This window comes from Piliocolobus tephrosceles, chromosome 21 (assembly GCF_002776525.5).
Source record: "Piliocolobus tephrosceles isolate RC106 chromosome 21, ASM277652v3, whole genome shotgun sequence".
Classification (NCBI taxonomy): Eukaryota; Metazoa; Chordata; class Mammalia; order Primates; family Cercopithecidae; genus Piliocolobus; species Piliocolobus tephrosceles.
The window spans coordinates 10,445,640-10,458,809 of record NC_045454.1 but is presented as its reverse complement, the minus strand read 5'-3'; the positions used below and the strand labels follow the sequence as shown (position 1 = coordinate 10,458,809).

The following is a 13,170-nucleotide window of genomic DNA, read 5'->3' as shown; positions in this document are numbered from 1 at the left end:
GTGTGCCACTATACGTGGCTAATTTTTGTATTTCTAGTAGAGACAGAGTTTCACCATGTTAGCCAGGCTGGTCTCAAATTACTGACCTCAAATGATCCCCCTTCCTTGGCCTCCTGAAGTGCTGGGATTATAGGTGTGAGCCACCGTGCCCAGCCTGACTACTCTTGATAAACCCTAAAAAATGGAGGCTGTACCCTAATCCCATTAGGACTGAAAGCATCCTCCCCACTCATTTGTCCAGGGCCAGCACAGGAAGGCCAGAGGACTCCTGTCGGGGTGCATGCAGGATCGGGGGGCTTCTTAACTTACCCTCCGCCTGCCACGTTCTCTTCCTTCACTGGATGAGGGAGCCTGTAGATGTTTCCACCCTGAAGATGAAAATGCATCTGAACCAACACATCCAAAATGAAGAGTCAAGAAGAGCTCAAATTACAGACTTTCAGAAGAAAACATCGGAGTAAATCTTCATGACCTTGGATTAGACAGTGGTTTCTTAGATAAGACACCAAAGCAAAACAGACAAATTAGACTTCATCAAAATGTAAAACTTTTAGCCAGGCATGGTGGCTCACGCCTGTGATCCCAGGACTTTGGGAGGCCGAGGTGGGAGGATTGCTTCAGCCCGGGAGTTTGGGACTAGCCTGGGCAACATGGTGAAACCCCATCTTTACCAAAAATACAGATTGGCCTGGCATACTGGCGTGGGCCTGAGGTCCCAGCAACTCAGGAGGCTGAGGTGGGAAAATCAATTGAGCCCAGGAGTTCAAGGTTGCAGTGAGCCATGATCACACAACTTCACTCCAGCCTGAGTGACAGAGTGAGACCCTATCTCAAAAAAAAATAAAAATAAAAATAAAAAATTTTGTCCTGCCGGGTGCGGTGGCTCACGCCTGTAATCCCAGCACTTTGGGAGGCTGAGACAGGCAGATCACGAGGTCAGGAGATCGAGACCATCCTAGCTAACACAGTGAAACCCCATCTCTACTAAAAATACAAAAATTAGCCGGGCGTGATGGCGGGCGCCTGTAGTCCCAGCTACTCAGGAGGCTGAGGCAGGAGAATGGCGTGAACCCGGGAGGCGGAGCTTGCAGTGAGTGGAGATTGCGCCACTGCACTCCAGCCTGGGCGACAGAGCGAGACTCCATCTCAAAAAAAAAAAAACACCTTTGTCCTGCAAATGGTATCATAAATAAGGCGAAAAGACACACCACAAAATGAGAGAATATTTGCAAGTCATGTGTCAGATAAGGGTCTTGCATACAGAATATATAGAGAACTCAAAAAATAGTAATTTGATTTTAAAAAATAAGCGAAGGACCTAAACAGACATTTCTTCTAGAAAGATACACAGATGGCCAATAAGCACACAGAAAGGAGTGCAACATCAGCAGTCACGGGGAAATACAAATCAAAACTACAATGAGATAATGCTTCACACCCACTAGGGTAGTTATAATTTGAACAAACCACAGACAATAACAAGTGTTGGTGAGGATGTGGAGAATGTGGAGCCCTCATACACTGTGGGTGGGAAGAGGAAACAAGCAAAACAGCCTAGTAGTTCCTCAGACCTGAAACAGGGAGCTGCTGTACCACCTGGCAATTCTACTCCTAGAACATAAATCCCCATAAAAATTTGTACATGGATGAATATTCACAGCAGCACTATATTCAAAATAGCCAAAAAGTGGAAACAACCCAAATGTCCATCCACTGATGAACAGACAAATGAAATGTGGCCTTATCCATCCAACAGAGGATCACTCAGTCATGGAAAGGAATGCAGCTCTGCCATTTGCCACCCCACAGATGAGCCTGGAAAAAGTCACACTGAGTGAAGGAAGCCAGACACGAAAGCCACAGAGTGCATGATTCCACTCACATGCAATGTCCAGAACAGACACATCCACAGAGACAGAAAGGAGACTCGTGGTTGCCAGGTGCTGGGGGGAGTGTGAGACTGTGGGTGACAACTAAGAAATGTGGGGTTCCTTTTGGGGAGATGAAACTGTTCTGGCAGAGTGGAGATGGTTGCACAATCTTGTGAATATACTACAAATTACCCAATGCTACGCTTTAAAATGGTGTATTCAGGCCAGGCACTGTGACTCAAGCCTGTAATCCCAGCACTTTCGGAGGCCGAGGCAAGCAGATCACCTGAGGTCAGGAGTTCAAGACCAGCCTAGCCAACATAGTGACACCCCAGCTCTACTAAAAATACAAAAATTAGCTGGGCATGGTGGTATGTGCCTGTAATCCTAGCTACTTGGAAGGCCCAGGCAGGAGAATTGCTTGAACTTGGGAGGTAGAGGTTGCAGTGAGCCAAGACTGTACCACTATACTCCAGCCTGGGCAACAGAGTGAGACTCTGTCTCAAAAATAAATTTGGCTGGGCACAGTGGCTCACGCCTGTAATCTCAGCACTTTGGGAGGCGGAGGTGGGTGGATCATGAGGTCAGGAGTTCAAGACCAGACTGGCCAAATGGTGAAACCTCATCTCTACTAAAAATAAAAAATTAGCCAGGCGTGGTGGCACATGCCTGTAATCCCAGCTACTCGGAGGCTGAGGCAGATAATTGCTTGAACCCAGGAGGCAGAGGTTGCGGTGAGCCAAGATAGCACCACTGCATTCCAGCCTGGGCGACAGAGTGAGACTCCATCATAAATAAATAAATAAAATAAATTTAAAAAGTGAAGTGGCGGATTCGGCTGGGCATGGTGGTTCATGCCTGTAATCCCAACACTTTAGGAGGCTGAGACTATCGCTTGAGCCCAGGGGTTCAAGACCAGGCTGGGCAACATAGCGAGACCCCACCATTTCTAAAAAATATATAAAAAATAAAATGGTGCATTACATGGCACCTGAATAATAACGCTGTTAATAAAACAAAAATGAAGTAGTTGTGGTATGATGGGAAGCTACTCATCCTCCTGAGTAGCTGGGACCACAGGTGTGCACCAGCACACCCAGCTAATTTTTTAAAATTTTGGTAGAGACGGGGTTTTGCCATGTTGCCCAGGTTGGACCTGGAGTCTGGAGACCTGGATGAGCTCTCGGGACCAGGCCCTCCAAGCACAATGTCTGGAGGAACCAGTGAATAATCGTCAATGTGCTAAAGTGTGGGGCATGATGCAGGTGCCCACTTGTGCTCGTGGAAACCATGAGTCACAATCAGAAAACACAAGGCCATTTCAAGCAGGAATCTTTAAAGGAAAGAGGGCATCTACCTTCATATCCTCTGACAATTCTAAAAAGGTAAATCCAAAGGGAAACAAAATAAAAAAAAAAAAAAAAAAGCAAAAAAGGCTTTGTGAGGTAAGTGTTTTGAATAACTCTGGAATATCCTCATGTTGATCTTTTTTGTTTGTTTTTGAGACACGGCCTCGCTCTGTCACCCAGGCTAGAGTGCAGTGGCACAATCTTAGCTCATTGAAACCTCCACCTCCCAGGTTCAAGCGATTCTCCCACCTCAGCCTCCTGAGTAGCTGGGACCACAGGTGTGCGCCACCACGCCCAGCTAAGTTTTTTAAAATTTTGGTAAGACAAGGTTTCGCCATGTTGCCTAGGCTGATCTCGAATTCCTGAGCTCAAGCAGTTTCCCCACTTCGGCCTCCCATCCCAAAGGGCTGGGATTACAGGCCTAAGCCACCTCACCTGGCCTCATTTTGGTCTTTTTTTTTTTTTTTTTTTTAGTGGGGAAAACCACAAACTTTCGGAACCTGAATTCCTTCCTTTGTAAGACTGCATCTAGGGACTCCCTGAGATGAAATAAAATGCCTGGACAACTAACAAATGCAAAGGAAACTCACTCCACTCTGGTCAGGCCACGTGAGAGAGAGCTGGTACCTGGATTCTGCTGAATATTGTCAGCTTGGACTTGGAGGGATCTGCCGGGGGCCCGGCCGAGGAGAAGGAGGCCATGGCTACCTGGCTCGGAGAAGCCGCACAGCACATATCCATCTTCGCCTTTTCTTTCCGGAAGCCGGAGAATCGCGGGGCCCTGGGGTTGCCCAAGAGCCGGTAGCCTCCACCCCGGGAGCAGGGTGGGCCCCTTTCACCTTTCGTGGTCCCTGAAGCCCTGCCATTCTCAGCTGGGGCCTGCTTCCCGGGCAGCGAGGCTCCCGGCGGCTCCTCCCCACCTAACTGGGTCTGCCGTTGGCCTGTGGAGGGGAAGATGTCCCCCAGGTCCAAGGTCCCTTTAGAGGATCGCAACTGCTTGGCCAGAGAAGAGATGTCTGGATTCCTGGAAGGGTCCAGAGACAGCGCTGCAAGGGGCGTTGGAACCGCGGCCACTTTCAGTCCCCCCTTTGCGTCTCCTCTCGTGCTGCCGGGGGAGGCCTCTCTGGAAACCCCGGGGATGGTTTTTCTCCTGCGGGCTGGGGAGCCGTCTGCCTCGGGGTTTCCAGGGCTAGCATTGAGAGAGTCCACAGCAGGAGCCAGTGGGGGAAGCTGCTGCGGCCATGGCCCTTGCAGCGGCCTCAGGGCGGCTGGCTTGCCTTCAGGTGCCGGGAGCTGGGAGGAGGCTGCGGACACCTGGGCGTGGGAGAAGATCCGCTGGGACTTGGTGATCATCTGGAACACCTGCATCTGTTCGTGGCTCACAAGAGGCTCCTGCGACTTGAGGAAGAGCTGGCGGAAGAGTGGCGAGGCATCCGCAGGGAGCCCCCCAGACTTCTGGGCCTCCTGGAGGCCGGGCTCCCTGGGGTTCTGGCACAGGAAGGAGTCGCAGTCGAGCTTGCCCTTCCTGGGGGCGCAGGGGTCATCTTCTCCGCTGGCCGACCTGGGGTCGCTCACGGCCTCCCCGAGGAGCGCGGGAGGGAAGGGCAGCGCGTCCTCCAGGCCGCCCCCGGGGCCGGGCGGGGACTCCTCCAAGGGGGCAGCGCTGCTGGGTCCTGGGCCAGACTCGGAGCCCTCCCGCGACGGCATGGCCGGGGGCTTGTGGACAACAAACACGTTCTTTCCTTTGCTTTTGGGGCAGCCCGGCAGGTTCCGGAGCCACTGGAAGCTGTGGCTTGATGGCTGGGAACTGGCAGGGACCGTCTGGCCTCGGAAGAGAGGCAGGCAGGCGGGCACGGAGCCGCCCTCGGGCCAGCCCTCCGCGGTGGACCGGGCCTGGAGCAGCGCGGGATCTGGCTCAGGCTCTGGCGGGTCGGAGGCGCCATTCTCGGCGGCCCTGGAATTAGGGGCTGTGAACACGTCAGTGGCCGACTCTTTCTGTGAGAGACGAGGCTCCTCGGGAAGCTTGGTGTCACACAGCGCTGTTGGGGCCGCGGGGGGACCGGCTGGGGTGCAGGAGGAGGACCCCGATGACGCGGGGCAGGGACAGGCCGTGTTCCTCCCTTCGCTGTCTGAAGCCCCCGCTGGGGCCGGGCCAGGAGAAGGGGTCTTCTGGTGGACGATGCTGCTCACGATGCGGCGCAGGAGGTCCCGGTGGGGCAGGAGGGAGCCGGGGGACCTGGCCTCCGGGGGCACCAGAGACCGCAGGCTGCTAGAGGGAGGCTGGCCGGCCGACTCGTGGGCGTGGGGGGAGTCCCCGCAGGCCTCTTCCTCCGGGGGCGCTTCCTTCAGGATGCACAGGCCGTGCTGGACTTCGTAGTGGCGGCGCAGAGATCGGTAGTCGCAGTAGCTCTTGCTGCAGCCCTGCTCCATGCACACGAACGGCTTTGTCTTCTGGTGGGTGAGCATGTGCCCGGTCCTGGAGCCACAGACACAAGCAAGGGCGTCACCGGGGCACCTGGGACCGGGCTTTCTGCTGTAGGACCCTGGAGGCCCCAAAGAGTCTGTGGTAAGGTTGCACCACAATTCAGAAATTGTACTTAGCCCCCACGAGGAAAGACGACCCAGCAAACCCTGCTTTGGTCAAAGCCATCTGGCAGGGGCGTTCCTCTCCCTCACCTTTAAGCAAACCCCTTACAAAAAAGTAAAAAAAATCCAGCGGGGCACAGTGGCTCATGCCTATAATTCCAGCACTTTGGGAGGCCGAGGTGGGTGGATCACTACTTGAGGTCAGGAGTTTGAGACCAGCCTGGCCAACACGGTAAAACCCGTCTCTACTAAAAATACAAAAAATTAGCTGGGTGTGGTGGCACATGCCTGTAATCCCAGCTACTGGGGAGGCTGAAGCAAGAGAATCACTTGTACTCAGGAGGTGAAGGTTGCAGTGAGCCCAGATCGCACCACTTGCACTCCAGCCTGGGTGGCAGAGTAAGATTCTATCTCAATAAATAAATAAATAACATTTTTAAAAAGAAAAATAAATCCACTGAGGCCAGATCAGACTTCTCCAGAGTGGGTTCCCAAGGAACACACAGATCTCCAGAGTTGCTCCTCAAGGACTTTGGCACAGCTGATAAATAAGTTTTGAAAAAACACCATTCACTCCTTGGAGGTTCACAATGCACAGTAGCAAATTTAATCAATTTTTTGTTTTTGAGGCAGAGTCTTGCTCTGTCACCCAGGCTGGAGTGCAATGGCACAATCTCGGTTCACTGCAACTCTGTCCCCCAGGTTCCAGCAATTCTTGTGCCTCAGGCTCCAAGTAGCTGGGACTACAGGTGCGTGCCACCACACCCAGCTAATTTTTGTATTTTTAGTAGAGATGGGGTTTTGCCTTGTTGGCCAAGCTGGTGTTGAACTCCTGACCTCAAGTGATCTGCCCACCTCGGCCTCCCAAAGTGCTGGGATTACAGGCGTGAGCCACTGCGCCCGGCGCACAGTAGCAAATTTAAAAGCCACACAGAGAGAGACCTGTTTAACTTTCAGTGTCTCTCAAACTTATTTGCCCAGAGTACTGTTTTTGGTTTTGTTTTCAAAAAGCCCCTATTAGCATTCCTGAGAACCAGAATTCTGCAGAATAGATTGGAGGAGATGCTAACTTGGGTATGATCCTTCCTTTAACAAAGGAATCTGTGCCTTACCATAGGAGACCCCTAAGAAGATGCTACCTGGAACCCCGCACAGCAAAGAAACCAATTTACAGAGGCCCAATCCATAGAAACATTATAGAGCCAACCAACCAAATGTGCCTATAGTTTCTGCAAACAGAAATGTATGTAAAATATGTATTGCATCACACCTACCTCTGCATTAACACATTATAAATATAAGCAGAGGAGTACATCATCCTCTGGGCCCCCAACAGCCCTGCTCTGGACAGTCCTAGTCGATGTGGACTAAATCATAAAGTCTTTCCCCAAAGGCTCACCCTCGGCCTCTGTCTGAGGGAAGCAACAGAGAGGGAATCAGGAGACTGATTCTACCCCCAGCTGTTACCAACTTGTGACATGAGCAAATCGGCTCCTTTTCCTGGGGTAGGTGTGGGTGAGAGGATAAGATGAAAGATGGATTAGTCAAAGCCCCTTGTGAAAGGGAGGAACATGGTAAGAATGCAAGGTACTTTCATCTCCCACTTGCAGGTCTCCTGGTTTGAAAACGTCTTTCCTTCCCCCACAGGCAAGACAAGCTTATCATTTCCAAGACATTAAGCGGTGGCTCACACCTGTAATCCCAGCACTTTGGGGAAGCTGAGTCACACAGATCACTTGAGGTCAGGAGTTCTAGACTCCTGGCCAATATGGAGAAACCCTGTCTCTACTAAAAATACAAAAATTAGCCAGGCATGGTAGTGCATGCCTGTAGTCCCAGCTACTCAAGAGGATGAGGCAGGAAAATCGCTTGAACCCAGGAGGCAGAGGCTGCAGTGAGCTGAGATCACACCACACCACTGCACTCCAGCCTGAGTGACAGAACAAGACTGTCTTAAAAAAAAAAAAAAACGGAAATTTGCTCCTCACGCTTTTTAAGTTAAAAGGAACAGAATGAGTTTTTTTAAAAAGAAACAAACAAAAACAACAACAACAAAAAAAAAAAAACAAGGCTAGGGCCAGGCGCAGTGGCTCATGCTTGTAAACCCAGCATTTTGGGAGGCTGAGGCGGGTGGATCACGAGGTCAGGAGTTTCAGACCAGCCTGGCTAATATGGTGAAACCCCATCTCTACTAAAAATATAAAAATTAGCTGGGCAGGGTGGCGAGCGCCTGTAGTCCCAGCTGCTCGGGAGGCTGAGGCAGGAGAATCGCTTGAACCCAGGAGGTAAAGGTTTTAGTGAGCCGAGATGAAGCCACTGCACTCCAGCCTGGGTGACAGAGTAAGACTCCGTCTCAAAAAAAAAGGAAAAAAGAAAAGAAAAACAAGGGTTAATGCTCCACTGCCATGTTCTAGAAGCAGGTGTCTCATCTTTCATGTCCTGTGCTATCCCAACACACAGACAACGCTGATGCCCTTTCCTCAGACACCTACCAGACAGTAAGGACATAGCTCTATAAAGTTAGCCCAACTCCTCCCATAACACAATTGACTCAGGAGCCACCTGTTAGGTGTTTTTTTTTTTTTTTTTTTTTTTTTGGTGATGGAGTCTCGGTCTGTCGCCCAGGCTGGAGTGCAGTGGCTGGATCTTGGCTCACTACAAGCTCCGCCTCCCGGGTTCACGCCATTCTCCTGCCTCAGCCTCCTGAGTAGCTGGGACTACAGGCGTCCGCCACCTCGCCCGGCTAGTTTTTTGTATTTTTAGTAGAGACGGGGTTTCACCGTGTTAGCCAGGATGGTCTCGATCTCCTGACCTCATGATCCGCCCGTCTCGGCCTCCCAAAGTGCTGGGATTACAGGTTTGAGCCACCGCGTCCGGCCTGCTGTTAGGTGTTTTTAACCCACAAGGGGCCCATCTGCAAACAGAAGCAGTGGCTTCCCCACAGGTATGAATTTAGGGACTGGAACAGCACCCACTCTCTTCCCCGCGCTCAGATAGTATGAGAAGAACAGAGTGGGTGGGGTGTGGTGGCTCACACCTGTAATCCCAGCACTTGGGAGGCTGAGGCAGGAGGATCACTTGAGGTCAGGAGTTCAAGACCAGCCTGGCCAACATGACGAAACCCTGTCTCTACTAAAAATAATACAAAAATTAGCCGGGCATGGTGGCAGGAGCCTGTAATCCCAACTACTCAGGAGGCTGAGGCAGAAGAATCACTTGAAACCAGGAGGCAGAGGTTGCACTGAGCTGAGATCATGCCACTACACTCCAGCCTGGATGACAGACAAAAAAAAAAAAGAGAGAATGGAGTGGCTGTGGCTGCAGCTGAGCAGAGGTTATACACATCTGGAAAACCCAACAGAGGATGAGACAGGTTACTCTGGGAGGACAAGAAGAAGACCCAGGAACACATCCCCACCCCCAGCCCCTGAACAGACGTTTTTCTGACCAGACTCCTACATACAGGTGGTCCTGGCGCTTAAAGGCCTTGCTGCAGATTTTGCAGACGTGCTTCCTTTCCTGGCTGTGCGTCAGGTAGTGCTTGCTGAGAGAACTGGCGCTGCTGAAAACCTTCCCGCACAGGCTGCAGTCCAGAAGTGGGTTTTGAGGGGAACTGTGCTGCCGCTTTCCTTTCCTGGCACTCCCCGAGGTGGCCCTTCCTCCTTCGTCAGCCTCTTTAGCCTTAAGCACACCTAGCCCCAGGTCTAAACAGAGGGAGAAAGCACAGGTTATACACAGCCAAGGAAACCAAGCGAAAAGCGCGGCTAAGGCACTCCACACCTCTTAGAGCCATGGTGGCCTTGTAAGTGTCGCACAGGAACTGTGGCTCCACACAAAGTAAACAAGGTTCAGAAGCAGGTGAGGGGAACAGAAGCCCTGCAGGACAGCACCCGGACCTGGTGCTATGCGTGGAGGGACGACTGCAGGCTGGAGCCCTTCCAGAGCAGTGTGACCGCAGTGGGCTGGGCTTTACGACCACACCATCACCTGGTACTTTTGGAAGGGCAATTAGAAATACATTATCCAAAACCTTGGAAAAGTGGAAATCCTTGCACACACCCAATTCTGTTTTTGGGGTTTTCACATAAGGAAATAAATGTAGCTTTGTACAAAGATCTAGCTGCAAGGGAGTACACTGTCATATTGCTTTTCCTGGTGAAATTTTATAAACAACCTAATATCTGGGTTGGGCACAGTAGCTCACACCTGTAATCCCAGCACTTTGGGAGGCCGAGGCAGGTGGATCATTTGAGGTCAGGAGTTCAGGACGAGCCTGGCGAACAAGGTGAAACCCTGTCTCTACCAAAAATACAAAAATTAGCTGGGCATGGTGGTGTGTGCCTATAATCCTAGCTATCTGGGAGGCTGAGGCACGAGAACTGCTTGAACCCAGGAGGCAGAAGCTGCAGTAAGCTGAGATCGCAGCACTGCATTCCAGCCTGGGCAACACAGCGGGCCTCTAAGAGAAAGAAAGAAAGAAAGAAAGAGAGAAAGAGAGAGAGAGAGAGAGAGAGAGAGAGAGAGAGAGAATCAGATGGACTAGCAGGATTATGAGCTGGTTTCATTTTCCTCTTTTTGAATAGGTAAATTGTTTACATTTTATGTATCCCTTGGATAAAATGATAAAATATATAGTTATGAATCACATAGCCCAAGGAATAGCTAAAGGAACTGGGAATATTCAGTTTGGAGAGGGCAGATGTCCTCAAATATCTGAAGGGCCAGTGTACACAGGAGACGGCAGATTGCTTCTATCTTGCTCCAAGGGACAGAGCTAGGCTTGGTGAATGAAAATTAAAGGGAAGCTGACCTCACACCACTGGAAACATACGGCCATGGATGCAAGGACTTAGCCTCGCTCATGGCTGTGTTCTCAAGTGCTAGAGTTCCCATTTTGGCACCCATAGGCACTCAATAACTACGTTAGATGAAGGAAAAATAAAAGATTTTTCTACTTTTTAGATTGTTCTGAAAGGTGCATTAGACTGCCCTTTTTTTTTTTTTTGAGACTGAGTCTTACTCTGTTGCCCAGGCTGAAGTGCAGTGGCGCAATCTCGGCTCACTGCAACCTCTGCCTCCCAGGTTCAAGCCTCAGCCTCCTCAGTAGCTGGGACTACAGGTACCCACCACCATGCCCAACTAACTTTTCTATTTTCAGTAGAGATGGGGTTTTACCATGTTGGCCAGGCTGGTCACGAACTTCTGGCCTCAGGTGATCCACCCACCTCGGCCTCCCAAAGTGCTGGGATTACAGGTGTGAGCCACCGTGCCCGGCCTGCCTTTTTAATTTCTTATTTCTTATTATTTTCTTAATAGAGATGGGGGTCTCAATATGTTGTCCAGGCTAGAGTGCAGGGGTTATTCACAGACGAAATCACAGCTCACTGCAGCCTTGAACTCCTGGGCATGAGCAGTCCTTCTGACTCAGCCTCCCAAGCAGGTGAGACTACAGGTGCACACCACCATGCCCAGCTAATTTTTAATTTTATTTCTTGAGACAGGGTTTTATTCTGTCACTCAGGCTGGAGTACAATGGTGCAATCACAGCTTATTGCAGTCTCTTAAGTCCTGGGCTCACGTGATCCTCCCACCTCAGCCTCCTGAGCAGCTGGGACTACACGGGCCACCACCACTGCCAGCTGATTTTTAAATTGTTATTTGTTGTAGAGACAGGGTCTCACTATGTTGCCCAGGTTGGTCTCAATCTCCTGGACTCAAGCAATCCTCCTGACTTGCCTCCCAAAGTGCTGGGATTATGGGCGTGAACCATACATAACACACACCTGGCTTAAACTGCCTTATGAGATGGCAAGTTTGTTTGTTTGTTTGTTTGTTTATTGAGACGGAGTCTCATTCTGTTGCCCAGGCTGGAGTGCAATGGTGCCATCTTGGCTCACTGCAACCTCTGCCTCCCAGGTTCAAGTGATTCTCCTGCCTCAGCCTCCTGAGTAGCTGGGATTATAGATGCCTGCCACCATGCCAGGCTAATCCTTGTATTTTTAGTGGAGACGGGGTTTCGCCATGTTGGCCAGGCTGGTCTGAAACTTCTGGCCTCAAGCAATCATCCCACCTCAGCCTCCCAAAGTTCTGGGATTACAAAGTATGTGAGCTACTGCACTCAGCCAAGGCGGCAAGTTTAGAAATAATCGTTTATCAGGGATGCTATGGAGATGGGACCCAAGAATTCAATGGGCCAGGGCTTGGGAAAAGCAGGAGGCTGCTCTAAAGGATCCAAATGTGCAAATTCTCTGTGGCTCATGAGATGCAGTGTGACAGACACAGCAGAAGGGAAACTGGGCTGGAAGTCTTGAGGCCTAGACTCTCCTCCGAATCCTGCCTATGGCCATTTGTCATGGAACTTGCTTGGCCTTCATCTTTGTCCTCTGAGCAATTACTATAATGAGTAGTCAAATAACTCCAACAGTTCAAACAAGGAAAAACCGGGCTCCCTCAGGCGAAAGTCCTTAGCCCTATTCAGTCACTTTAAAATGCCTATTAAAGCAACTATTAAACTAGAAAACAAAACGTTTCTAAAAATTGGCAAGGAGGCTGGGCATGGTGGCTTATGCCTGTAATCTCAGCACTTTGGGAGGCCGAGGAGTGTGGATCATGAGGTCAGGAGTTTGAGACCAGTCTGGCCAAGATGGTGAAACCCCATGTCTACTAAAAATACAAAAATTAGCCAGGCACGGTGGCGGGCGCCTGTAATCTCGGCTACTCTGGAGGCTGAGGCAGGAGAATTGCTTGAACCCGGGAGGCAGAGGTTCAGTGAGCCAAGATTGCACCACTGCACTCTAACCTGGTGACAGAGCAAGACTCTGTCTCAAAAAGTTAATTAATTAGTTAATTAATTAATTAAATTTTTAAAAAATTGGCTAGGACACTGAAAAACAGGCAAACAGAGGCATTAGCCTGGGAAGTCACTTCATCTTCTTAGAAAACAGTGTTATAAGGGCTCTACAGTTTTTTAACATTTATTGATTTGTTGAGACAGAGTCTCACTCTGTTGCCCAGCCCGGAGTACAGTGGCTCAGCTCACTGTAACCTCCACCTCCCAGATTCAAGCAATTCTCCTGCCTCAGCCTCCCGAGTAGCTGGGATTACAGGCGCCCACCACCATGCCAGGTTAATTCTTTTTTTTTTTTTTGAGACGGAGTCTTACTCTGTTGCCCAGGCTGGAGTGCAGTGGCACAATCTCCGCTCACTGCAAGCTCCGCCTCCTGGGTTCACGCCATTCTCCTGCCTCAGCCTCCCGAACAGCTGGGACTACAGGCGCCCGCCGCCACGCCCGGCTAATTTTTTGTATTTTTAGTAGAGATGGGGTTTCACTGTATTAGCCAGGATGGTCTCGATCTCCTGACCTC

At 50.6% G+C, this 13,170-nt stretch overlaps 1 protein-coding gene across 1 annotated transcript in view; it reads right to left on the bottom strand.

Annotated features, from left to right (window-relative positions):
- Positions 1-13,170, bottom strand: part of ZNF541 (zinc finger protein 541) — a 34,661-nt gene that overhangs the window by 19,280 nt on the left and 2,211 nt on the right. The window contains exons 2-4 of the mRNA XM_023182631.2: positions 9,270-9,510; positions 3,848-5,696; positions 310-368 (exon numbers count right to left, since the gene is read on the bottom strand). Coding sequence (XP_023038399.1) covers positions 310-368; positions 3,848-5,696; positions 9,270-9,510 — 2,149 coding nt within the window. The remainder of the gene's footprint in view (positions 1-309; positions 369-3,847; positions 5,697-9,269; positions 9,511-13,170) is intronic.